Raw genomic sequence first — 25318 nt, 5'->3', positions numbered from 1 at the left:
AGAAGAAGCTGATGGGGGAGGAGTTGATACATACCATTTGCGGTTTTTTACTATGCATGAAGGAATATTGTTCCACAAGTTGGATAAGGATAGAGATTGGAGAGTCTGTGTGCCAACAAGTATTGCTGAGATGGTAGTCAAAAGGTACCATGTAGACAGTGGACACATGGGGAGAAAGAAGTTGGAGAAAATGCTGAATGAACATTTACAGATAAAACATGCCCAGAAATTGATAGGTAGAGTATGTGACACATGTGAGCTCTGTCAGAAAACAAAGTCAGCTAACCAGAAAGTACAAAGTGGAATGTTTAATATTCTGTGTGAACGAAAGAATGAGAAAGTTTTTGTAGACATTTGTGGGCCATTCCCAAGAAGCCAAGGAAATTTTCAATACATAGTAATATTTCTGGATGGATTTTCAAAATTAGTAAAACTGTATGCATTGCGGCGTGCAACATCTGGAGCCATTGTAAAAATTTTGAAGGAAAAGTATATACCCGAGATTGGAAAACCAAAAATAATAATAACTGATCATGGTACTCAATTCATAAGCAAAGTTTGGGTTGATAATTTGGCTGAATTGGGGATTAAAACATATAAGAGTGCAGTGTACCATCCCCAATCAAATATGGCTGAGCGTCCGCTACGTGAAGTAGGAAGAATGCTGAGAGCACTCTGTCATAGTCAGCATTGCAGTTGGAAACAACACATTGAATCCATAGAAAAAGCATTGAATGTTTCCTACCATGAAAGTATTGGGGAAACACCATACTTTGTGCATTTTGGTAAACACCCAGACCGAGAAATTAGTGGCATTGTTAACTTCCCCGAGAATCAAAACATAGAAATGGAGAATGAAAGAGGATTGATTGAAGAGCAAGTAAAATTGAGGTTAGTCAAAAAAGCCGATGAGCGGAAGGACAGGCATGACAAGAAAGTGAAGAGGATGTTACAGTTTAAAGAAAACGATAAGGTACTAGTGAAAAATCATATGCCAGCAAATAGTAGTTTGGGAATTATGAAAAAATTGCTTTTATTATATTTAGGACCTTATAGAATTAGCAAATGTAAAGGGGGAAATGCGTATGAGGTGATTAATGAGGATGGGTTATTTATAGGTACATTTAATATAGTAGATTTGAAGCCTTTTAGAGAATAGGGATTTTAGTTAGAAGACTGAAAGGTGTTTCCAGGCTGCAGATAGTCATTGTATGATTGTTTAGAGATAAGTAAATTTTCTATTTTTTATGATGTGGCAGGCAAACAACATATTATTAAACGAATAGGGTGAAAAAAGGTTATAAGTGTTGTCATGGAGAAGTGAAATTTATCAAATTGGAAATACGTGTATTGGTGACAGATCATTGGTTGTGCGGATCATCAAAGTGGTGCGATTCATCCCAGATGCAGCTGCAGGTGGCGTCTAGATGCAGTTTCAGATGGCGTCCAGATTCTGCAAGTTGTCACCTCTCTTGGCCATGTCTGTCTCGAAGTCATCTCGACAACATGTGATGGGGGGTTTTGTGACAACTGTTACTGGAGCCAACGTTTTCTTCAGTTTCAAGTTCCAACTTCTACCCAAAATCTGCAAGTTTTGTCATTGCTATGGCAAGGGAGTGTAGAGGTTGGAACAAAAACCCAAGGACAGGCGACAATGCCAGCAATTAGTCATGCTGAGGGTGCGAGCTGGCACGAAGGCCAAACACCAGCAACAAAACACATGTACCACATTCCAGCACTAGGGGCAGCACCTCCCGGAGCAGTTGAGGGATGAGGAAATGGGCCAGGGGAAGGTGACAACCACGAGGAGTAACGAATTTTGGCACAGTCTTAGACGAGCAAGGCAAAGAGCATGTCATCTAAGGAGTAGACGTTTCCAAACCCGCAGCCCGATGGGCTGAAATGCAGCCGCCTCCACCTCAATACAACCCACCACCATTCTTCATCATCAAGTGAACCACCAGCAAATTTGTGCTAAAATAATTAAATTGTGTCTCGTCGTAATAATGCTTTGTGCTTCGTAAATAGTGTCGTCGGGAAAAAAAAGGTTAGTTTTAAGATGTCATTATAATTTATTATTTGTTGTTGTTTGTCTGCCACCAGAATTGAAATAATTTATTGTCTATTGTTGTTTTTAATTTATTTACAGTGGTTGTAAATTCACCAGTATAGTAATTTCCTAATGCATTTGACTTTATTCATTTATTTTAGTCAATGTTTCTTAAGAGTAAAACATGTCATAAGGGACTTGCCCTACATCAACAGATGCGTTTGATTCTAAAATAAAATGAACAATTCTTGATCAATCAATGTAAAACATAAAGGGTAAAACATAAACGTAAATTATGTAAAATATTCTGTTAAATTATTATTAAATTTAAATCAATTATTATTATTACTTACGTTGGCCAACTCTGGTTTATTTGTTTCATGTTCATGTACGATACATATGAATCGATATAATTTGTGTGCTTGGAATAACTTGATCAAATTTAATTATTTCAATATAACGGCGGTATTTGAAACACTTCGTTTTCATTCTAACATCCACGTTATATCCCCTCCCTTCTGAACTTAGTTGGGAAAGTAATGTGTAGATCACACTTATTGATTGCAGGTTTTCTTCATTTTTTTTAATGTTTATAATTGTTTAGTTTTCATGTTCTGCCAGAGGGCTAGTCGAGGTAAATTTAAATTTTGTTTTCAAGGGTCGTTCCTTCTAATTAACGTGGCGCCAGGGTTTTTTTTATTATTGTTTTATTTCTTTGTAAATTTCTTTAATTAATTAATAACCAGCAGTCAGTAGGTGTGAACTAGACACTATATCCATTGAACATCACCCCTGGTTGTGAGTGTTCGTCTGGATATGCAGGACTCTGTATGTCACTTAAAATTATTCAGTTCGTACTAAATTTTTTTTTCTTTTTTCAGTACCATATATATATGTATATAAATATATTATATGTATATAAATATATATTTTTTTTAACTACAGAAATTTGGGTTCAACAAAATTGAGTGCTCTCCACATCCTCTAAAGATGCTTTTTTATTTTTATTTATTCTATTGTTTTTTTTATTGTAAATCTTTAACTGTCAGGTTGTTGTAATACAGTTCACGGTGCTCATTCCCCACACCCAGACTTGTTGTCTTTGTGGGGAATATTCACTATTTATCTAATGTTTCTGCTACTGTATTACCTTTTTTGTGAATAAAGATCATTTGAATTTGAATTTGACTGAGATGAATGCAAATGCGTATTTACGTTGAATGAACATAAAATTAGGCTTCGAAATTTCACATTTTGGGAACACAGAGCACCTTATTGACTCCGACTCAATTATAGGAAACCATACCGCCAAACTCACACACATCTAAAATTTGGATAAAAACTACGTCGATCGTCTCAGAATTAAGTTAAACTGTTTTTTATAACTCAGTACATTTCTTAATTATTTTCTATACGTTTCATGGTCCCCTGAGTCCAAAAAAGTGGGTTTGGGTCTATATATATATATATATATATATATATATATATGTGTGTGTGTGTGTGTGTGTGTGTGTGTGTGTGTGTGTGTGTGTGTGTGTGTGTGTGTGTGTGTGTGTGTGTGTGTGTGGTGTGTGTGTGGTGTGTGTGTGTGTGTGTGTGTGTGTGTGTGAGTGTATATGTGCGTCTGTGTACACGATATCTCATCTCCCAATTAACGGAATGACTTGAAATTTGGAACTTTAGGTCCTTACACTATAAGGATCCGACACGAAGAATTTCGATCAAATTCAATTCAAGATAGCGGCTGAAATGGCAAAAATGTTGTCAAAAACAGGGTTTTTCGCGATTTTCTCGAAAATGGCTCGAACGATTTTGATCAAATTTATACCTGAAATATTCATTGATAAGTTCTATCAACTGTTACGAGACCCATATCTGTAAAAATTTCAGGAGCTCCACCCCATCTATGCAAAGTTTGATTTTAAATTTCCAATTATCAGGTCTCAGATATGATTCAAACGAGTGAAGAAGATTGAGCATGAAAATCTCTACAATTAATGTCCAGTAACATTTTCACCTAAAATTGAAAATAAGCTTGAAATTTGAGAAAATGTGATTATTCAATTGCAAACAGTTGACAACAACTGTTGATTCTATTAAATCATTCACTATGAAGTATGAAGAGATAGCAGATCTCGTGTGTATCCAGCGTTAGGTCACCAGCTGGCTGAGATCTTTGAATAGTAGACTTGAGATGCGCGTGAACACTAGCGTCAGGTGATCAATTTTCATAACGGCAAGGAAAGTTTTGTGAGTGCGCCACAACAGATTTTTCAACTAGAAAGAATAAACGTGGATCTGAAATTCACCGCTAGTGACGACGTTATGACAAGACCAATAGATTCTCGTTTGTGCCAATCCTATGTTGAAGGAAGAATAATGCAACGAAGCGGCCGTGAAATTGACCATACACACTACACTACTTGTGGTGAATTTCAGTTCCACGTTTATTCCTTCTAGTTAAAAAATGGATTACACTCAGAATTTTTCAATCGGCGGTAGGAGTGAGTGGTAGCTCCATATTGGATTGATTGTAACTGACGAATGAATCATGGTAGATTAAACCTGGAAGAAAGTTCCCTGGAAATTTCAGCCTTTTCCTGCCATCTACAGAGCTATAAATAATAGTGTAACTCAATTATAAGACAATCCTTGTAAAAGAATCATTTTTAAATTGAATCAAGTAGTGTTAGAATAAATATAATAATGCTGGAATAACTTATCTGGAGACGTTTTCAAATCCTCTTACCATAAACTTGAAGATGAAAATCAGTTCTATTTATTTCACCTTGTACAGAGCAGGTGTAGAGAAAAGAGTCATTTAATGTTAAATCTGGAATGATTAAGATATTCCTGTGCGTTACTATGGAGGACGAAGGATTCGAAGTGAAGTTGGCTAGTAGATAATCATTCTGTAAAAAAGAATTTTGAATTAATATACGCGAGGATCATTTTTCAACCAATGCTTGGCCATCAGATAATTACCGTATTAGCAATTTGTATAAAAACAAATTTATTCTTGTATTTCACTGTACTATACTACCTGTTACCATACATCTGATATAATAATTACCGTATATTGTTAGAGCTGAAATAGTATCAAGGTACTAGCCTACTAGCATTATCAAATTATGACTGAAACATATTGTCATTAATTAATAAAATATAAAGAGGATACCTTGATGTTGTTTCTATTTCAATAAAAGTGGTAGCCCTATATATTATTATAACAAATGTAATATAATGCTAGAGCTATATCTCCACAAGAAAACTGGGGTTTCCTTCTCATTAATCAACCTGTGAGGAAATTCGATTAAAAATTTCAGTTTCCTTATAAGTTTTTTATGTGACGTACTCTGATTATTCAAATGTTTGTATTGGAACAGCTGTTTGTATTGGAGCCTGGTTCCTTTACCGTAGGCCTACTGTTCCAATTCGAAACATTCCTTAATTTGAGTAGTCTTGTAGAACAAGAATTTTTATGATTTAATTTTTTCATACAAGTATCTCATGTCTCAATAATTTAAAAATACGAGTGTTATATTTCTCAAAACAAAAATAAACATTTTTGATTGGAGAAATGTGGTTAAAACCTAATGTTTTAAGTAAGAAAATGTGTTTCTGAGAGCAAAATAATTATTGTTTGATTATTACTTTTTGAGATATGAACACCCAAACTTGAAATTTTTGAATCATTTCAAATTTGGTAACTTTCATGCATGAAAATGAAGGTACATTCTTCACGGTATTATAAATTAATTTTTGAAAAATGTATTCTATTTTTCAACAGAACTCAAATTGAGGTACATAAAATTATTGGTTTATTATTTCTATTTTTTTGATATAATGGAATAACTTTGTCAAGAATTTATCTATATCCAAGACGAAATTCTTTTTCATCAAAAAATTTGATGGATTCTTTTAGTTCAAAAATTTGAATGATCAATGGCAAACATTTCAAAAGTAGACGCTCATTCTCAAAAGTAATGACAAAAACATTTGCATAGTTTGAATTTTATTTTGATAGCCTAATAGTATTTTAAATCGAAAATTTTTGGAAACTGTCAATATAAAACTGCTCAACCTCAACTTGAATGTACTTTTGCCCTTATTAGTTCTCAAGGTTTAAAACAATCTTCAAAATACCCCTACGTGGCAAACGAGTGTGAACATAGAATGTGAGTTCAAAACTTCAAACACTAAATAGACAGATTCGACCCGAGAAAAATTTGCACTGAAAACAATAAGATAGCTACTATAAAATTCTATTCCTTGTTGGTTTTGCCATAGTATCCATGCAAGGGCGGATTTAGGGTATTGTCAAGGGGATGCAAATCATTCATTTGTTTTAAAAACAAAAAAAAACATACCAAACCAATAATTCATTTTTCTTTAAACAAACCTTTGACTCCAAACCAAATTTTAAACAAACTTTAACATCGAAGGCTTAGTTTCAGTTTGGTTCACAATTTTTTCAAGTTTTCATGTTACTCAAGTGCTTGGACTTGAGTTTTGGGAGGGATAAAATCATTTTCACAAAAATATTAGTGGATATGTCCCCCTGTCCATGGTAGAAACTACGCCGGTTGACCATAACTGGGATATTTTGGGGGAACTCTCTATACTCTCCGGCTTGCAATCTTGCCGAGAAGTACCAGAGCTGTGCCTTATTGTCCCCCGGCTGAAATTAAAACTTGCTATATCAGTACTCATTCAGTTAATTGTATATTTTTGTTTTGTTGTACAATACTCCATAATAGATTCATCATCAGAGACTATGCCAATTCTAATAAATTGTTCCAATCCTCCGCAGTTAATCAATGCAGTATATTGGCTGTATCATCAGCAAAGGCTACCATCTCTGCTCTGATGTCTGAGGGACACAGTTCATTGACAAATGTTAAATACAGTGTAGGCCCAAGCACTGTTCGCTTAGGTAGACCTACTTCGTATGCAACTGCAGTTCCATTGCTGAATGTTCCCCAATCTTGACAGTTAGTGTACGATCTTGAAGATACCATCTACCGTTCTACCTACACTACTACCTATCTACTTATACATATATATCTCAAGAAATCCTACATTCATGATGTCTGCTACATGTAATAGCCAGGCTACTTACAGAAGCACGTATTAACTCGATTGTCGGTGGTCTGGTCCATTCAACTTCACATGGTGTGTCAGCTTGAGGCACATATGAATGGACACAGGCTAGTACCGCATTGGCTCCTGTGATGACACCATCTTCATGTAGTGGAATAACTTGCAGACTTTGAGTTTGACATGAGAAGCTTCCATCTGCAATATTATTCAATTTGACGAAGTTGTCAAGATCCAACTAGAATGGGATTGAGTGATTTATTATATGCATTTATTAGAGGCGGAGTTAGGACTCCAGGTCCTCTTTGTCACACAATCCTCTGATTGATATGATTCATAGGTTTTGTGGGAAGAGTGTAGGCCTAGGGCGTAAATATATATTTCATATTTTACACTGATAGAGATGACTAACATAAATTACTCCTATTAGTCTAAACATAAGCGGAGGATATTCGTTTTCACTATTAAGTATGTTACTTATATATTTATAATAATGTTTCTTTCTTATATAATAGACTAGGTCTAGCCTATCAAAAGATGAACACGTTTGGGAAGTGAAGGCCTTACCAAATAACTCACATAGAAACAATAAATAATTGAAAGGAGTCCATAACTACGCGTACACAGGTTGGAACAATTTTAAGCAAAGATAGAAAAATATTTAGTGCAGAAAAAACTTTGATTATAATAGGTATTTTGTTCAAAGTAATACAATTCAATTGAGTTCCAAATGGTATAAAAGTATAATATGAACCTAATTGATGGTTGTAAATTTTGAAATTTCTGAATGGGCGGTATTCAAATAAGTAATATTATATTGGTCATCTCTAAAGATATAATATACGGTACCTACTACGTAGATATTGGAATTTGGCAATGTAATTTTATTACAAATAATTATTACGAAGCAAGATATTTCATGATTATTAAACTTGTTTAATGGGTATCAATAGTAAATAAAGTTGTTTATGTACGTATCGTTAATTTGAAAATTAGTATATTATTACCTACCTGGACTCAAAATTGCTGATAGCAAAACTGCAACTTTTAAAGAAAACAGAATATCATTCCATTTTAACTTTGGAGGTAACATCGCTATTTTCAAAAATCAATAAAATGATGTAGGCTAGACTGAAATGAATATGATACGGTACATTACGGTAGGCCTACTCTACAGATGCGTCAATGTCAAATAGCTTTATCTTCAGGAGGAAGTGAGGTTTGAAGATAATAATCTGAATCATTTTCCTTTCTGAAAGGAAACAGAAGTTTCTTTCGATTCTAATGCGAAAAGAAAAAATAAATGTCTCGGAAATATAAAGAGCTCAGTAGAAAATCATAGATTGTCCTCATTCTGTTTGAGATTTCAGTTTCAAGAATTTCCTCGCTGATATTTTTCAGTGTTTATTATTAGTTTTTTTAATTAATAAAAAACATAAATAAGTTACGGCGTACAGATGTCTTTTACTTCGCCTTACCTTATATATTGAGCATTTCAGTAAATTTGTCACGATTTATAACAGTTTCATGTCAGCATAAAATATGTCATACACCGCGAAATCAAATACTATAGTCAACAAATACACACAGAAACCGCTACCATGTATGTTCAAGGTATAGGAGAACAAGGAAATGCAATTTTTCAAGGGGTGGTTTTTGAACTTCCTCCAAAATTTGAATCCATGTTGATAATTCAACTGCGTTTTGATAAACTTGAGTTCAAAATAGATGATTCAATCACGAGAAAAAGCTCGTGACCCCACACAATAATTGAAAAATAACATTTTCTACAATTGTCTCTTCTGGTTTTACAAAATATCAAAGTAAAAGAATAAAAAATATTGCGTTTTCATTTTATAGGTACTTTAAAGGTTGTTTAGATAAAGGAATTAAGCCAATTCATTTGCCTTCCAAAGAAGGAAATTTATTGTCAGCAAATAAATTAATACTCATAGATTTCAAAGATATTGAGGCCACTTGCTGACCTAGACCTGGAACCCAATGAAATACTTGGTGGTGGAACGTTTTGATAAGGGAAAGGGCAGAAACCTTTGATCAATATTGATTCTTAACTGAACAAAGGAAGGACAGAATAGAACGACTTTTTATTTGATGACGCAGCGAAGTTTGGACGGAGAAGGGAAGGAGATTGAAATGATTCACTCTCCCCGGGCGAAAAATAAACCAATAAATAAAAGGAGAAGGAACAAGATGAGTAGGAGAAAATAAATGTACAATAATGATATATTACGAAAAATTTATTGTTCCAAAAAGTCATAACACGAGGAAGTCTTCAAAATTAAAATAAAATCAGTCATATTCACCAGACAGAGATTAGCTGATATCTCCATAAGCTTATTAAATTTTTATTTAAATGGAAATTCTGATCCAATCCTAAGAATGTTATTGCTTCATTTATTAATAATATATTCATTCATCTAATGTTATTGCTCAGTTTATTAATATATTCATTCATCTAATGTAATGATGTTAACAGTAAACTCTAATTTTCTTAATAACTTGTACCATCGATCATTTGAATCTGTACAACTATGTATTGCTAACTTTATACCTAAAACACTCAAAAACTTATATCTAGGTGGTCGATTTACAGTATTAATCAGTTAACTCCACTTCCCAGTCAAGAACTTTCAAAATATCACACTTAGATGGATCAATAAAAGACAAACATTTTATGACATGTGTTATTGTTTATCATCTAGTTTTTATGAATTCATTCAATCCTATGGTTTGATGCCAGCATCAACCTTTTATTCCACTAATAAAAAACAGACCCTCGTTTTCAAAACACAAAATATCAGTTTCAGGCCTAGTCTAAAAATAAAAATATTCAGTTCTTCTTCCAGAGTCAATAACAATTCTATTCTGCTTTAACCAGTCTGAAGCTCTGTTTGTGGCTTCATGCAGCTCTCTGATATCTCCATAAAAAGAATGGATTGGGCATTCAGCAGTTATGTGGCTCATAGTTTGTGTTTGGCCACACTCACACAAATCTGACTGCTGTAGGCCCCATCTCTTTTGCTCTTTAGCGCATCGCCCTTTTCCCACACGGATCCGATTGAGAGCACTCCACTCTTTCCTCTGGAGATCAAATCCATGCACCCTTTTAGTTGGATCGTCAACTAGGACGTTATTTGTAGGTGCATCTTGTACCCACTTCGATCTCCACCTCTATTTCATGCTACCAATCTCCATAATTTTTGGGTACATCATCCATGGATTTCTTAACTTGAGGGTACTTTGTGGAAAGAGTGGGATGTCATCATACATCGTCACTTCTCCCATTCTCTCTTCAGGTGCTCTTCTCTACGAAGCTGTGCTGGGGCTTTATTGGCTAAAACTGGAAGCCTTGAAACAGGAGTTGGCAACTAGTAAAAAACTATTTAAATATTATGTAATCCATTGTAATGAGAATTCCATCATATTTCTATAAATATATATGATAACATAATCATTTTTCCATCAATGGAACAAAATATATTACAATGTCATATTCCAAAACTTTATTAGTAATTTTTTGGAGATTACGCTTTCAGGTTACGTTACCTACCTTTCATTTTTACTCGCAATCATATACCATTTATCTACTGTTTCAAGTTCTAAAACTATATTGGGAAGATAGAAAAAAAACTTGAATGAGATTTTATCGAAGTTAGTAATCACTAAAATATGCTCGCTTCGCTCGCCTTATCCGTCTATCCAGGGGGTTCCGCCCCGGCTGGATCATCCAGAAGTAGGAAATAGGTATCTCGCTTCGCTCGCCTGCATTTCTCATTTGAGCTTTCTTCTCTCCATCAAAAGAGACTTTCAGGCTCGATTCAATCACCAGTTATCTTTGAATTATGTAGTTTCTGATAATTATTGTATGTCAGCCTAATAGTTCTTTGAAATTTGAAACAGGAATGATACGGGAAACTTAACAAACGTCCACATTTAACCCTCTCAAGTATGAATTTGCTTGAGAAATGTAGAAAAATGCATTGAAAACTCAATGAAAAACTTGAGAAAAGAAATCCTTTGGAAAACGCTAGTGAGCGCTTGGAAAACGCTATGAAATCGCTCATATCTTTGGCATGATTTTGAAGTCCTCTCAATACAACATTTTTATACCTCAGCTGAGCCTTGTACCAAATTTGAACATTTTCTCGCAATTAGTTATTGTAAAATGTAAGAAAACGCAGAAAAACGCTAGGGAACGCTGGGAAAACGCAGTAGAACCGTCTATCTTGGGCGTATCTTTGGCGTAAATCTGAGTCCACTAGATTTCTAGAACCATGCTGAATTTCTGTACGGAATTTGAACATGAACTGTCAATTAGTTCTTGAGATGGCATAGAAAACGCAGGAAAAACGCTCAAAAACCGCCGATCTTGGAAGGAACTTAGGCGTCTTAACTTTAGGCGGAGCTCTTCTCTAACACACAATTTTATACCTTAGCTGAGCCTGTGTACCAAGTTTGAAAATTGTTGCCAAGTAGTTCTTGAAAAAGCTGAGAAAACGCTGAAAAACGCAGATTTCAGGCGATCCTTGGAAATTTGTTCAAACCCGTTCTTAGTGCGCGTATAGAAGGCCAAATGAACATACATGCCAAATTGAACGTATTTGAACGTAGTAGATGTTTAGTTGTGTTGATTATGAATGAATGAGTGCCATTTCGCTGATATTTTTCAGTGTTTATTATTAGTTTTTTTAATTAATAAAAAACATAAATAAGTTACGGCGTACAGATGTCTTTTACTTCGCCTTACCTTATATATTGAGCATTTCAGTAAATTTGTCACGATTTATAACAGTTTCATGTCAGCATAAAATATGTCATACACCGCGAAATCAAATACTATAGTCAACAAATACACACAGAAACCGCTACCATGTATGTTCAAGGTATAGGAGAACAAGGAAATGCAATTTTTCAAGGGGTGGTTTTTGAACTTCCTCCAAAATTTGAATCCATGTTGATAATTCAACTGCGTTTTGATAAACTTGAGTTCAAAATAGATGATTCAATCACGAGAAAAAGCTCGTGACACCACACAATAATTGAAAAATAACATTTTCTACAATTGTCTCTTCTGGTTTTACAAAATATCAAAGTAAAAGAATAAAAAATATTGCGTTTTCATTTTATAGGTACTTTAAAGGTTGTTTAGATAAAGGAATTAAGCCAATTCATTTGCCTTCCAAAGAAGGAAATTTATTGTCAGCAAATAAATTAATACTCATAGATTTCAAAGATATTGAGGCCACTTGCTGACCTAGACCTGGAACCCAATGAAATACTTGGTGGTGGAACGTTTTGATAAGGGAAAGGGCAGAAACCTTTGATCAATATTGATTCTTAACTGAACAAAGGAAGGACAGAATAGAACGACTTTTTATTTGATGACGCAGCGAAGTTTGGACGGAGAAGGGAAGGAGATTGAAATGATTCACTCTCCCCGGGCGAAAAATAAACCAATAAATAAAAGGAGAAGGAACAAGATGAGTAGGAGAAAATAAATGTACAATAATGATATATTACGAAAAATTTATTGTTCCAAAAAGTCATAACACGAGGAAGTCTTCAAAATTAAAATAAAATCAGTCATATTCACCAGACAGAGATTAGCTGATATCTCCATAAGCTTATTAAATTTTTATTTAAATGGAAATTCTGATCCAATCCTAAGAATGTTATTGCTTCATTTATTAATAATATATTCATTCATCTAATGTATTGCTCAGTTTATTAATATATTCATTCATCTAATGTAATGATGTTAACAGTAAACTCTAATTTTCTTAATAACTTGTACCATCGATCATTTGAATCTGTACAACTATGTATTGCTAACTTTATACCTAAAACACTCAAAAACTTATATCTAGGTGGTCGATTTACAGTATTAATCAGTTAACTCCACTTCCCAGTCAAGAACTTTCAAAATATCACACTTAGATGGATCAATAAAAGACAAACATTTTATGACATGTGTTATTGTTTATCATCTAGTTTTTATGAATTCATTCAATCCTATGGTTTGATGCCAGCATCAACCTTTTATTCCACTAACAAAAAACAGACCCTCGTTTTCAAAACACAAAATATCAGTTTCAGGCCTAGTCTAAAAATAAAAATATTCAGTTCTTCTTCCAGAGTCAATAACAATTCTATTCTGCTTTAACCAGTCTGAAGCTCTGTTTGTGGCTTCATGCAGCTCTCTGATATCTCCATAAAAAGAATGGATTGGGCATTCAGCAGTTATGTGGCTCATAGTTTGTGTTTGGCCACACTCACACAAATCTGACTGCTGTAGGCCCCATCTCTTTTGCTCTTTAGCGCATCGCCCTTTTCCCACACGGATCCGATTGAGAGCACTCCACTCTTTCCTCTGGAGATCAAATCCATGCACCCTTTTAGTTGGATCGTCAACTAGGACGTTATTTGTAGGTGCATCTTGTACCCACTTCGATCTCCACCTCTATTTCATGCTACCAATCTCCATAATTTTTGGGTACATCATCCATGGATTTCTTAACTTGAGGGTACTTTGTGGAAAGAGTGGGATGTCATCATACATCGTCACTTCTCCCATTCTCTCTTCAGGTGCTCTTCTCTACGAAGCTGTGCTGGGGCTTTATTGGCTAAAACTGGAAGCCTTGAAACAGGAGTTGGCAACTAGTAAAAAACTATTTAAATATTATGTAATCCATTGTAATGAGAATTCCATCATATTTCTATAAATATATATGATAACATAATCATTTTTCCATCAATGGAACAAAATATATTACAATGTCATATTCCAAAACTTTATTAGTAATTTTTTGGAGATTACGCTTTCAGGTTACGTTACCTACCTTTCATTTTTACTCGCAATCATATCCATTTATCTACTGTTTCAAGTTCTAAAACTATATTGGGAAGATAGAAAAAAACTTGAATGAGATTTTATCGAAGTTAGTAATCACTAAAATATGCTCGCTTCGCTCGCCTTATCCGTCTATCCAGGGGGTTCCGCCCCGGCTGGATCATCCAGAAGTAGGAAATAGGTATCTCGCTTCGCTCGCCTGCATTTCTCATTTGAGCTTTCTTCTCTCCATCAAAAGAGACTTTCAGGCTCGATTCAATCACCAGTTATCTTTGAATTATGTAGTTTCTGATAATTATTGTATGTCAGCCTAATAGTTCTTTGAAATTTGAAACAGGAATGATACGGGAAACTTAACAAACGTCCACATTTAACCCTCTCAAGTATGAATTTGCTTGAGAAATGTAGAAAAATGCATTGAAAACTCAATGAAAAACTTGAGAAAAGAAATCCTTTGGAAAACGCTAGTGAGCGCTTGGAAAACGCTATGAAATCGCTCATATCTTTGGCATGATTTTGAAGTCCTCTCAATACAACATTTTTATACCTCAGCTGAGCCTTGTACCAAATTTGAACATTTTCTCGCAATTAGTTCTTGTAAAATGTAAGAAAACGCAGAAAAACGCTAGGGAGCGCTGGGAAAACGCAGTAGAACCGTTTATCTTGGGCGTATCTTTGGCGTAAATCTGAGTCCACTAGATTTCTAGAACCATGCTGAATTTCTGTACGGAATTTGAACATGAACTGTCAATTAGTTCTTGAGATGGCATAGAAAACGCAGGAAAAACGCTCAAAAACCGCCGATCTTGGAAGGAACTTAGGCGTCTTAACTTTAGGCGGAGCTCTTCTCTAACACACAATTTTATACCTTAGCTGAGCCTGTGTACCAAGTTTGAAAATTGTTGCCAAGTAGTTCTTGAAAAAGCTGAGAAAACGCTGAAAAACGCAGATTTCAGGCGATCCTTGGAAATTTGTTCAAACCCGTTCTTAGTGCGCGTATAGAAGGCCAAATGAACATACATGCCAAATTTGAACGTATTTGAACGTAGTAGATGTTTAGTTGTGTTGATTATGAATGAATGAGTGCCATTTCGCTTATATATATCGATTAAAAATTAAGCTGCTGAATGAGGATTTTTGATGTAGGTTGATGTGACCGACAATGTACAATTTTGTATTGAATTATGTGTGCAACACTTGTTCCAGTTGGAGCACAGTGTTGTTGGAGTCGTCCCAGTTGTTGGCAGCTAGTCATGTGTCGTTCTGGATGATGATGGGGATGATCTCGGCCAGCTGACACAGTTGGCTGTCGGTGATTTCGATGTCGGGGGCGGACGGGGTGGAGGGACCAGGGGTGGGGTCAATGACGTCATGCCTGCGTCGATGCCTGCGCATGTCACCAACCTGCGTGAACCGGTGCTGGCAGATGTCGCAGGCGTAGGGTCGCTCTCCGGTGTGCACGCGCAGGTGTGTCTTGACGAATGCGCGCCTCGAGAACAGCTTGCCGCACATCGGACATGCGTGCCTGCGCTCGCCCGTGTGCCGCGCCTGGTGCTGTTTCAGGTTCGGCTTCGATCTGTCATCAAAACCACTCCATCATCACAGAATACTTCATAACCACTTCCGCAATTCACTTCAAGTGAAATCCTTTTCTAAAAAAACTAGAATTAATTTTAAAATTTGTGTTTTTGCCCAAACAGTGCTCTATTAAGCTGCGTACAGATTTGAGCGCCAAGAACACTCGCATTTCACTTTTCATCAACTGATTACATCTATATTTGCACAAAAACAGTAAGTATAGTAAAGCTGCGTTTACACCAAAGTTATTAACAAAATGTTAATATCTTAATCCTTATAGATTCTATTAGATTGAACATACACATGATGAACATAATGTGTTTGTCAAGTTCCGTTCACTCAATCTAGAATCTATTGGTGTAAACGCAGCTTGATGAAAAATATTGAAGGTTTTTATTCGTGCAATGTTAAATAAATTATTACAGGAACTCAAATTTACTTATATTTTGAATATAAATGAGTTTATTGAACATAGTTTAATTAATTATTCATTCAATTAAGTAAGTTGGATAAGTTTTCGTTTAATTAATTAGAATGGATAACAAGGCATTCTACTTCAAATGAACTGTTGAGAGATTAATTCCAGTCAATCAGCTGTTTCAGTCTGTCAGCGTTGGTTGAATGGAAGTATTAAAAAATTATTAATATCAATGCTCACAAATTTTCCCACTTTCACTCCTCATCCATCTACTTTTTACTCTCTACCTACTCTGGGAGATCGAAGTTGGCTAGGTATTTTTCCTTCATTCATTCTTATCAGCACACCCCACCATGAAGCCTGTTGTTTTTGAAAATTCAAATGTTGGATAAAAACACACTTAACATTACATTCATCAACAGTACAATTCGAGTGTCCACAAAACCTGTTACAGCCGAGGACAGATTCTAAATGAAATTTGCAATAAAAATGTCCAGTAAAATTTTTTCATATCGACCTCAGGTTACGAAATATATAAATTTTCCAATATTTTTGGAAAAAGTCAAACAGAAATCTATCAATCAAAATCTAATTCTATGAATATGGTTGGAAAGAGGAAGAAATTTCCAATAGTATTCATATAAAGAATACTATTATTACGTTGTTATGTTATATATTGACGTTGTCTATGCTGTAAAGGCTTTTCGACAATAAAATTTTATTTATTCATTTTTTATTTATAATATGTTCCATTGTTTGACGTTTTTACTTTCCTTGCCCTATTACCATAGGTAAGGAAAGTATTGCTTTCCGAAAAAAATTAAGGTACCCCAATTTCTACATTTCTATACGTTTCAAGGTCCCCTGAGTCCAAAAAAGTGGTTTTTGGGTATTGGTCTGTATTTATGTGTGTGTGTGTGTGTGTGTGTGTGTGTGTGTGTGTGTGTGTGTGTGTGTGTGTGTGTGTGTGTGTGTGTGTGTGTGTGTGAGTGTGTGTGTGTGTGTGTGTGTGAGTGTATGTGCGTCTGTGTATCTCATCTCCCAATCAACGGAATGACTTGAAATTTGGAACGTAAGGTCCTTACAATATAAAGATCCGACACGAACAATTTCGATCAAATGCGATTCAAGATGGCGGCGAAAATGTTGTCAAAAACAGGGTTTTTCGCGATTTTCTCGAAAACGGCTCCAACGATTTTGATCAAATTCATATTTTGAATAGTCATTGATAAGCTCTATCAACTGCCACAAGTTCCATTTCTGTAAAAATTTCAGGAGCTCCGCCTCATCTATGCAAAGTTTGATTTTAGATTCTCAATTATCAGGCTTCAGATACAATTTAATCCTAACATTCCGAGTGGGAAAGATTGAGCATGAGAATCTCTACAATTAATGTTTAGTAACATATTCACCTAAAATTGAAAATAAGCTCGAAATTAGAGAAAATGTGATTATCCAAATTCAAACTGTTGGCAACTGTTGATTCTATTGAATGATTCACTAGCAGACCTCTTGTGTTTTCAGCGTTATTTCCCTGTCACCAGCTGGCTCAAATCTTTGAATAGTAGACTTGAGATGCGCGGGAACACTAGCGTCAGGTGATCAATTTTCATAACGGCAAGGAAAGTTGTGTGAGTGCGCCACACCAGATTTTTGAACTTTTTAAGAGCATTCAAACTGTTTGAGATAATATTCAGAAATACAATAAGAAATTTACTAAAAATATAAATAAATTGATTTTTTTCGGAAATTTGGCAGATTTGGCTTTGAACTCGACGAATGTACTTTTCAACATAAAATGTTCAAAAATGTGAAACAAAGAACAAATTATGCGAATCTTATTGGAAATTTCTTTATCTTCTCAGCCATATTCTTAGAATTGGATTTTGACTCATAGTTTTCTAGTTATTGACGTTTTTCAAAAATATCGAAGATACATCGATATATTTCCAAAACTAGGCTAAAGTCAATATAAGAAAATTTTACTGGACATTTTTTGTTGGAAATTTAATGTAGAATCTATCTAACAGTCTAACACCTTTCGTGGGACATGACATAAGCAAATATAATGGCACAGATGATGGACGGACCTGAATGTTTTGCCGCACCACTCGCAGATGAAGGGCTTGACTCCAGTGTGTATGCGCTCATGGATTGTGAGGCTGATCTTGGTGGTGGTGTGCTTGCCGCAGTAGCCGCAGATCCAGGCCGAGTTGTGCTTGTGCGCGCGCTCACGGTGGCGATCAAGCAGTCGCTGCTTGTGGAACGTCTCCCCGCACGTGTCGCAGCCAAACTCACCCGCTCCCTTCTCCTTCTCGTGACGTGCCAGGTGCTTCACCTTCACAAACACATACAAGTCAATGCAATGCAATGATTGCCAGACAATCAACACCATTACCCCAAAATTGTGTCTCTCCCAAATCACACACCATATATACATGTCAGTCACAATATTGACATGTGAACAATAAAAATAAAAGTTAAATTTAAATTTAATTCCGGGGAAAATAATCCATTACTTGATCTGGAATCCCTCTAGCTATAAGCTATTGAGAGGTCTGAAAATTATATTGTGTTCAGTATAATTTATTGTTCTGACAAATTCAAAATTTTAGTGGGTACGTTTGTTTTGGACTCAAAATTTTGTGTATTCGAAATTGAGGTTTGAAATAGTTTTGGGCGAATGCCTGTTGTTTTTACCTGAACTGTATAATTATGTAAATGAATTAATAAGTAAATGGTAATAATTGAACATAATAATTTAGTGAGGTAAATAATTGTCTATTATCATAAAATTGAATTTTTCTATTCACAGTTGCAGAGCCAGTCTAAAACCCCAATTTAGGAAAGCTCAATCATTTTGAAATCTAATCAACTGTCTAATCAATTGTCAATTTATTTACTAATACCACAGCAATCGCAAGGTTTCAATCTAGTGTTGACGTATGACCCTGTACATGATCCGAGGTACCTTTTCAAGGCAAAAGTTGACTGTAGGCTTTATGCCACCTGGGGCGGTGGTTGGTGGGAAGGTGAGCTCATAACTTGGCAATAATACTGTTATCACTTCAACAAATATATAAATTAGTTTTCTACTACCATGAAAAGAGAAGAGGACACACACAATAATCGAGTGTATGACTTGGGCCATTTTCAATAATAATTTTAAAATAACTCTATTTTGAACAGGTTTAAAAACGTTTTCAGTTGTACTGTCTCAATTTCAATATCAATTTATCTTGTTTCTTAATCTCAATTTGATCAGAATATGAGGCATTCAAATACTGAATATTTTGGGGAATAATGATCAAACAATTAATAATTCCAAAAATCAAGGTGTCAGGGCATTCAAGCCACTACATTAAACATAGCAATAGCTATGAAATATTTTGATTCATTCAAAACAAATCTAATATTAATGCAGGTGATTTGAATACTCACTAGGTTTAAGCGCTGTAGAAATTGCCTTCCACAAATTTCACATTCAAAATCTATCCGGGAACCAAACTGATTTCTGTGATTTTCTTTGGATTTGTCTTTTTCATAGTCCTGAGAAAATAAAAGTCATATTATAAACAATTTTTTAAATCTCATGAATTAAATTAACTTATCTAACAATAAATAAATCAATAAATAGGTGACTGGATTCTTTAGGTTGTAGGCTGTAGTCTGTTGTAGTCTTTTTCTGTTGTAGTCTGTTCGTCTACATGTCTTTCTCAGTTTATTCCGAAGCTTATAAAATCGCATTAGACTTAAAGACACCTTTCGAGTTTTATTCTGTCCTGTTGTAACGATCAAGTCGATTAAAAGCAGAAAAATATATCTTAAAGCTTCATTGCAAATTTCAGTTAATTCTCTTATTCTTAAATGAAATCTCTTCTTACTCTACTCTCCATAATTATTGTCTGGAACTTCTCTTGTAATTGTTTAAATATTATTATTTTTTTATATTATTTTAGTTATTCTATACGTAACTCATACCAACGCCCAGGAATTTCCATGCGGTTATTACCTTGGGGTCATTCAATACTATCAATGTTTAATAATATCCTTCCTCTATTTTTTTTATATCGATAAAGGAATAAAATTTTGATTGAGTGAATAAAACAATACAGAGAATGTTATACACATAGTTTTAGAGACTCAAGATCTTTTCATTTATAGGTCCAATACATAGGTCTAATGCTACACATTAAAAAAAAGTATTGTCAGGCTTTCTACAGAGTGATTGTTTAGTCTTTTTATGCTATTTTAAGATTGAGGTAGTTTATTACTAATAACGATAATTTTTTTGTCACACGAAGTTGGTATCCCTCCAGTCGTCTTATGGACAGAATGTCTTTTACCATAGAGCAGAAAACAACTATAACGGGTGCATAACTTCAATGGGTCGACATTTTGTGCATATTCTTTGATTATCTTTAGTAACTGAGACATGAGCAATGAAATATTTTATTCCTTTTGTATATATATAAATACTCATTTCTATTACAACAGAATTTTCGTTTTATAAATGAATTAAGAACAGGGTAACAGGACTAAGAAAAATCACAGTGTACAATATACTTCTAGCCCTACAATTCAAATTATTTAAAATAGGATTGGTTGGTTATAAGTATAATTTTAGGTTAGGTATTAAGTAAAGTGTACAATAAATTATGAAGTAAAGTACAAGATGAAGTAATAAGTTATTCCAAAGCAAATTCAAAAAGTCTACTCACAATAATTCTGAACGTATCATCATCAGAAAGATCGTGCATATTCTCCATTTCATCCGATATGAAATTCAGAAGCTAGAAGAAATAGAACAAGTTAATGTTAACGTGTAATTGTCTATTCTCACAAATATAGCAAAATTTATACACTCATTTATAGCAATAATCATTATAATTTGAACTCATGGAAATCCAGTGCCGTGAAATTATCTGAAACCTACAATAAATTCGGCATATCTGACAATAAATTCGCTAATTAAAATTGAGTAAGGAATCTGTCAAAAATATAAATGCGATGAAGTTGTTTCTTTTAGAAGAAAGAATCATGTTCCATATTTATTGAAGTACGCACATGCATTACTCAAAATAATTTGAGTACTATACTTTAACTATACGGAGTTGATGAGAATTTTGGAAACAGCTCAAAATTTATTTTCCTCCACCTACTGTCTAAAGTACTTACTTTATTCCCTGTAACATAATAATTGTAAAATGTCACTTATGTGCTCTCGGGACTAAAAAGCACAAAAAATCCCTAGGGACTAAAAGTAACTCCATTTAAATAACATGTGAAGCATCTGTATTTTAAACGCTTACATTGGGAATAGGGTGAAAGGTCGAAGCATGGAGAGAATCCATGTAGAGTTATCATTTTAGCTTACTGAATTCATTGTTACAACGTCTGCCAATACATAGCGCCGCTATCGGCAGTGCCTGACTCGCAGCTGGCAGCTGAGCTCATAGTTCTTTTTTAGGTTTTTTTGTAAGTTGTAAAACATTGTTACCATGTTTTGAAAATTATTTTATTTGCAGTTTTTATGGAGGAAAAATGTTGTGTACATCACGAGTGAAAAATACTTTTTCTCCATCGGAGAAAATTTTGGGTTCAGCTTCGCCTTAGGCAACAAACATTCACCTCAGGGAGAAAAAGCTGTATTTTACACTCTAGATATACAAAAAATCTGGTGTGGCGCACTCACACAACTTTCCTTGCCGTTATGAAAATTGATCACCTGACGCTAGTGTTCCCGCGCATCTCAAGTCTACTATTCAAAGATTTGAGCCAGCTGGTGACAGGGCAATAACGCTGGAGACACACATGAGGTCTGCTATCTCTTCATAGTGAATGATTTAATAGAATCAACAATAATTTGCAATTGAATAATCACATTTTCTCGAATTTATAGCTTATTCTCAATTTTAGGTGAAAATGTTACTGAACATTAATTGTAGAGATTTTCATGCTCAATCTACTCCACTTGATTTTTTTCGTTTCAATTGTATCTGAAGCCTGATAATTGGGAATGTATCTGCATTGATGGGGCGAACCTCCTGAAATTTTTACAGATATGGGACTTGTGGCAGTTGATGAGATTATCGATGACTATTTTAGGTATGAATTTGATCAAAATCGTTGGAGCCGTTTCCGAGAAAATCACGAAAAACCCTGTTTTTGACAACATTTTCGCCATTTTAGCCGCCATCTTGAATTGCATTTGATCGAAATTGTTCGTGTCGGATCCTTATAGTGAAAGGACCTTAAGTTCCAAATGTCAAGTCATTCCGTTAATTGGAAGATGAGATATCGTGTACACAGACACACATACACTCATACACACACACACACACATACAGACCAATACCCAAAAACCAGTTTTTTGGACTCAGGGGACCTTGAAACGTATAGAAATTTACAAATTGGGGTACCTTAAATTTTTTCGGAAAGCAATACTTTCCTTACCTATGGTAATAGGGCAAGGAAAGTAAAAGTTATTTACAAGGATAATAATTGTCAAAGTAGGTTTAATTGGGGATCCTATTCAAATAAAAGAGCTACATTTCTATTGCATCAAAATGTTGGTCCGCCATCCTGAATCCAACTTCATTATTTTAAATGAGAAGGTGGTCATATGATATACATGATTTCGATACAGAATTTCAAGAGAAAATGAGTTGCGCAAATCAAATATCGATATCTCAAACCGTTTCAAACATATTCAGATTTAAATATGGTAATAAAATAATAATCATACAAAGATGAAATAAATGAATACATGGAAAATCAGATCAATCTTTTCTATTCAAAGTGTTAAATATGTGAGTAAATGTTACCATAGGTGTTTACTAACACTTAAAAAGTAAAATTTGATTTTTTAGATTTTCAATGTACTAGTTTATTTTAATATTGTATGAATTATTGGTATATTTAAATCTGAATATCTTTGAAACGGTTTATACGGTTTAACGAGATATCGATTTGCGTCTTTGCAATTCATTTTCTTCTGAAATTCTGTATGGAAATCATGTATCACATGACCACCCTCCCATTTAAAAAAATGAAGTTGGATTCAGAATGGGGTATTCAAGCTAGCGGATCAAAATTTTGAAGCGACAGAAAAGTAGTTTTTTATTCGAATAGTATGCCCAATGAAACCTACTTTTATTATCCTAGTGAAATAAATATTAATCAGTTTCCATAATTTTCATCAACTCTGTATAATAATTTAGAGTATTGAATGTAACATCAGAAAATACCCTACACATTCCTTCCCTTCAAAATTCAGTTTGAGTCTAATCAGATTATACTATTTTGATCTACCTATGAAAATCTAGAGCGCCAATGAAGTCCCAATAATTTTCCACTCTCAATATTCGCTATATTACACAGCAATTATGAACTGACCTCTCTTCGACAGTCGTGCGTTTTTATTTCACAATTTGATGACAAGACTTGTTCACACATTTTGCAAGCATACCTTATGCGCTGCTTATGCTCGTTGTAGTCTGCTTGACTACGGAAAACGAGACCTGCACAAAGAGGATGCAACAACTAAACATCTGAATAGTTAGACTAAAACATCGTTAGTAAAAAAGTGAAAACCAGCATGAATTGGAATGCAGTACACAGGACACAGCTCAGGTGTTGACTTGGAAAATAAGAATTATAATGGTAATTATTCGCACTGGTACATATTATATTATATTAAGTGGATACAAGTAATCATTCAGAAACAATTCATTCAAGAGGGGAAAAAATTGAAAATTGAATAATTCATAGGCCTATTATAGAAACACTTTTAGAGTTTGCAAAAATATATGCTATATAATGTAAATTATAAAGTTTTAATATTATTAAGAAGCGAAATAACTTAATTCTAGCGTCATTTATTTTTTGCAGAAGTCAGAAGACTATAGCACTAAGGAATAAGTAGTATTCAAGTGGGGCTAAACCTTATTTTTAACATGTTTTCCAGTGAATTTTTTTTCCGCGATCGCGATCGAAGGGTTTGTTTTGTTTTTAGTTTCGAAGTTGCTTGATCTGAAGCATTCAAAATTTTAGTAGATACATTATTTTTGACTTGAAATTGAGTGTGAATAAAGTAATAATTTATGAATAACCTTTGGACTGTCTATTCTAAATTCAGGTGTAACTCAGTTTTGGGCCTTATTTTTACTTGAATTGTATGTTTTGTGTATAAATAAATGAATGCATAGAATAAATTTATTCAGAGTTGTAGCAAGCGAAAACAACGGGTGATTCTGATAGAACATGAATCACGTTAATGATATAATTATTGCCTTATGATGGAGTCCCATCATATCTAGATCAAGATGGAGTCCCATCATATCTAGATCAAAGTGAATTATTAACTGTATGATGAACTGCTTTGTATTATTTCTTCTGAACAAAAATAATAGGAACTTACCACAAGTTGAACATACTACGTGTATAGCATCTATTGAACGTTTGTTGTGTTGCATTTGGAAGTGGACTAGGTTGTGAAATTGATCCATGTGACAATCAAATTGAGACATTTCTGAAAACTCAATTTCACACAGATTACACGTTACTGGACCTCCAAACAGAAGCTCTTTTTGTCTAAAAAAAACAAGGAAGGTATTCACCGTATTATAAAGCCATTAGGGTGGATGCAATGATGGATCTAAACCAAGGAGTTGAAACACAATACAGTTCAATTTTTTTAATAATTATAAAATTTAAATAATACATGAAAAACCAAAAGGATCTACAAAGGCTGTATGAATGAATATTTTGTTCAAGATACAAAGATAATTCTTAAATGTTTTATCAAATTGTTCATATGAGTAGAGTTGCTATGCTGTGTGTATTTGTAACAAGCAGGTGTTACCCGTACTGCGCAAGGGCCTGCTAAATGCACAAATAGATTGATTGAATTCAGTTTAATCGTTCCATGCTGATATTAATAGTAGTATTAAAATAGTAATATTAATAGATTGGGCTTTTATCCTCCGTGAAATTCGTATCAAATTGAATAAATGTTTTAATAATTGACATTATAATCAATTGATTAATAAAAATGAGAATAGGCCTATAACCATCATCGCTGAATTGAGAATTTTCATGCAAAATTTATTCAGTTCATTAGTCTGTTCAGACGTGATGATGCGTCAAACATGTATTTCGTATTCCGTAGCCAATTCCTGCCTTTATATACAGTATACAGAGTGTTCTGAAAAAAGGTGCCCATAAGTCAGGACGAGATTCCTCACATTAAAAGAAGAAAAAAGTTATAATTAACATAGGTCCAAAAATGCTTGGTTAC

At 34.3% G+C, this 25318-nt stretch overlaps 2 protein-coding genes across 3 annotated transcripts in view; both read right to left on the bottom strand.

Annotated features, from left to right (window-relative positions):
- Positions 1–8312, bottom strand: part of LOC111053111 (vascular endothelial growth factor receptor 1) — a 38459-nt gene extending 30147 nt beyond the window's left edge. The window contains exons 1-3 of the mRNA XM_022339953.2: positions 8162–8312; positions 7173–7348; positions 4800–4962 (exon numbers count right to left, since the gene is read on the bottom strand). Of these exons, the coding sequence (XP_022195645.2) occupies positions 4800–4962; positions 7173–7348; positions 8162–8243 (421 nt within the window). The 5' untranslated portion in view covers positions 8244–8312. The remainder of the gene's footprint in view (positions 1–4799; positions 4963–7172; positions 7349–8161) is intronic.
- Positions 8313–12683: 4371 nt separating this feature from the next.
- LOC111053112 (myeloid zinc finger 1) lies at positions 12684–25045 on the bottom strand. Of its 2 annotated transcripts, none has more exons than XM_039426391.1 (6): positions 24440–25045; positions 23416–23540; positions 20739–20810; positions 19459–19566; positions 18108–18355; positions 12684–15597 (listed from the first exon to the last, which is right to left on the bottom strand). In XM_039426391.1, the coding sequence occupies exons 1-6, from the start codon at positions 24546–24548 to the stop codon at positions 15273–15275; spliced, it is 987 nt and encodes a 328-aa protein (XP_039282325.1). In that variant the 5' UTR covers positions 24549–25045; the 3' UTR covers positions 12684–15272. The 2 variants fall into 2 exon arrangements, with proteins under 2 accessions (XP_039282325.1, XP_039282331.1); XM_039426397.1 differs by having other exon boundaries at positions 23332–23540; positions 24440–24622.
- Between the last annotated feature and the right edge of the window lie 273 nt (positions 25046–25318).

The sequence above is a fragment of the Nilaparvata lugens genome, chromosome 1 (assembly GCF_014356525.2).
Source record: "Nilaparvata lugens isolate BPH chromosome 1, ASM1435652v1, whole genome shotgun sequence".
NCBI lineage: Eukaryota > Metazoa > Arthropoda > Insecta > Hemiptera > Delphacidae > Nilaparvata > Nilaparvata lugens.
Note: the sequence above shows the minus strand (reverse complement) of the source record. Positions and strands in the feature narration are given on the sequence as shown.

Coding starts and splice junctions, on each gene's coding strand:
- LOC111053112 (XM_039426391.1), bottom strand. CDS start 24,548: ATGTCTCAATTTGATTGTCACATGGATCAATTTCACAACCTAGTCCAC. Junction 20,811..23,415: donor CGCACGACTGTCGAAGAGAG/GTCAGTTCATAA, acceptor TATTTCTTCTAG/CTTCTGAATTTCATATCGGA. Junction 18,356..19,458: donor TTCTACAGCGCTTAAACCTA/GTGAGTATTCAA, acceptor GTGTTTGTGAAG/GTGAAGCACCTGGCACGTCA.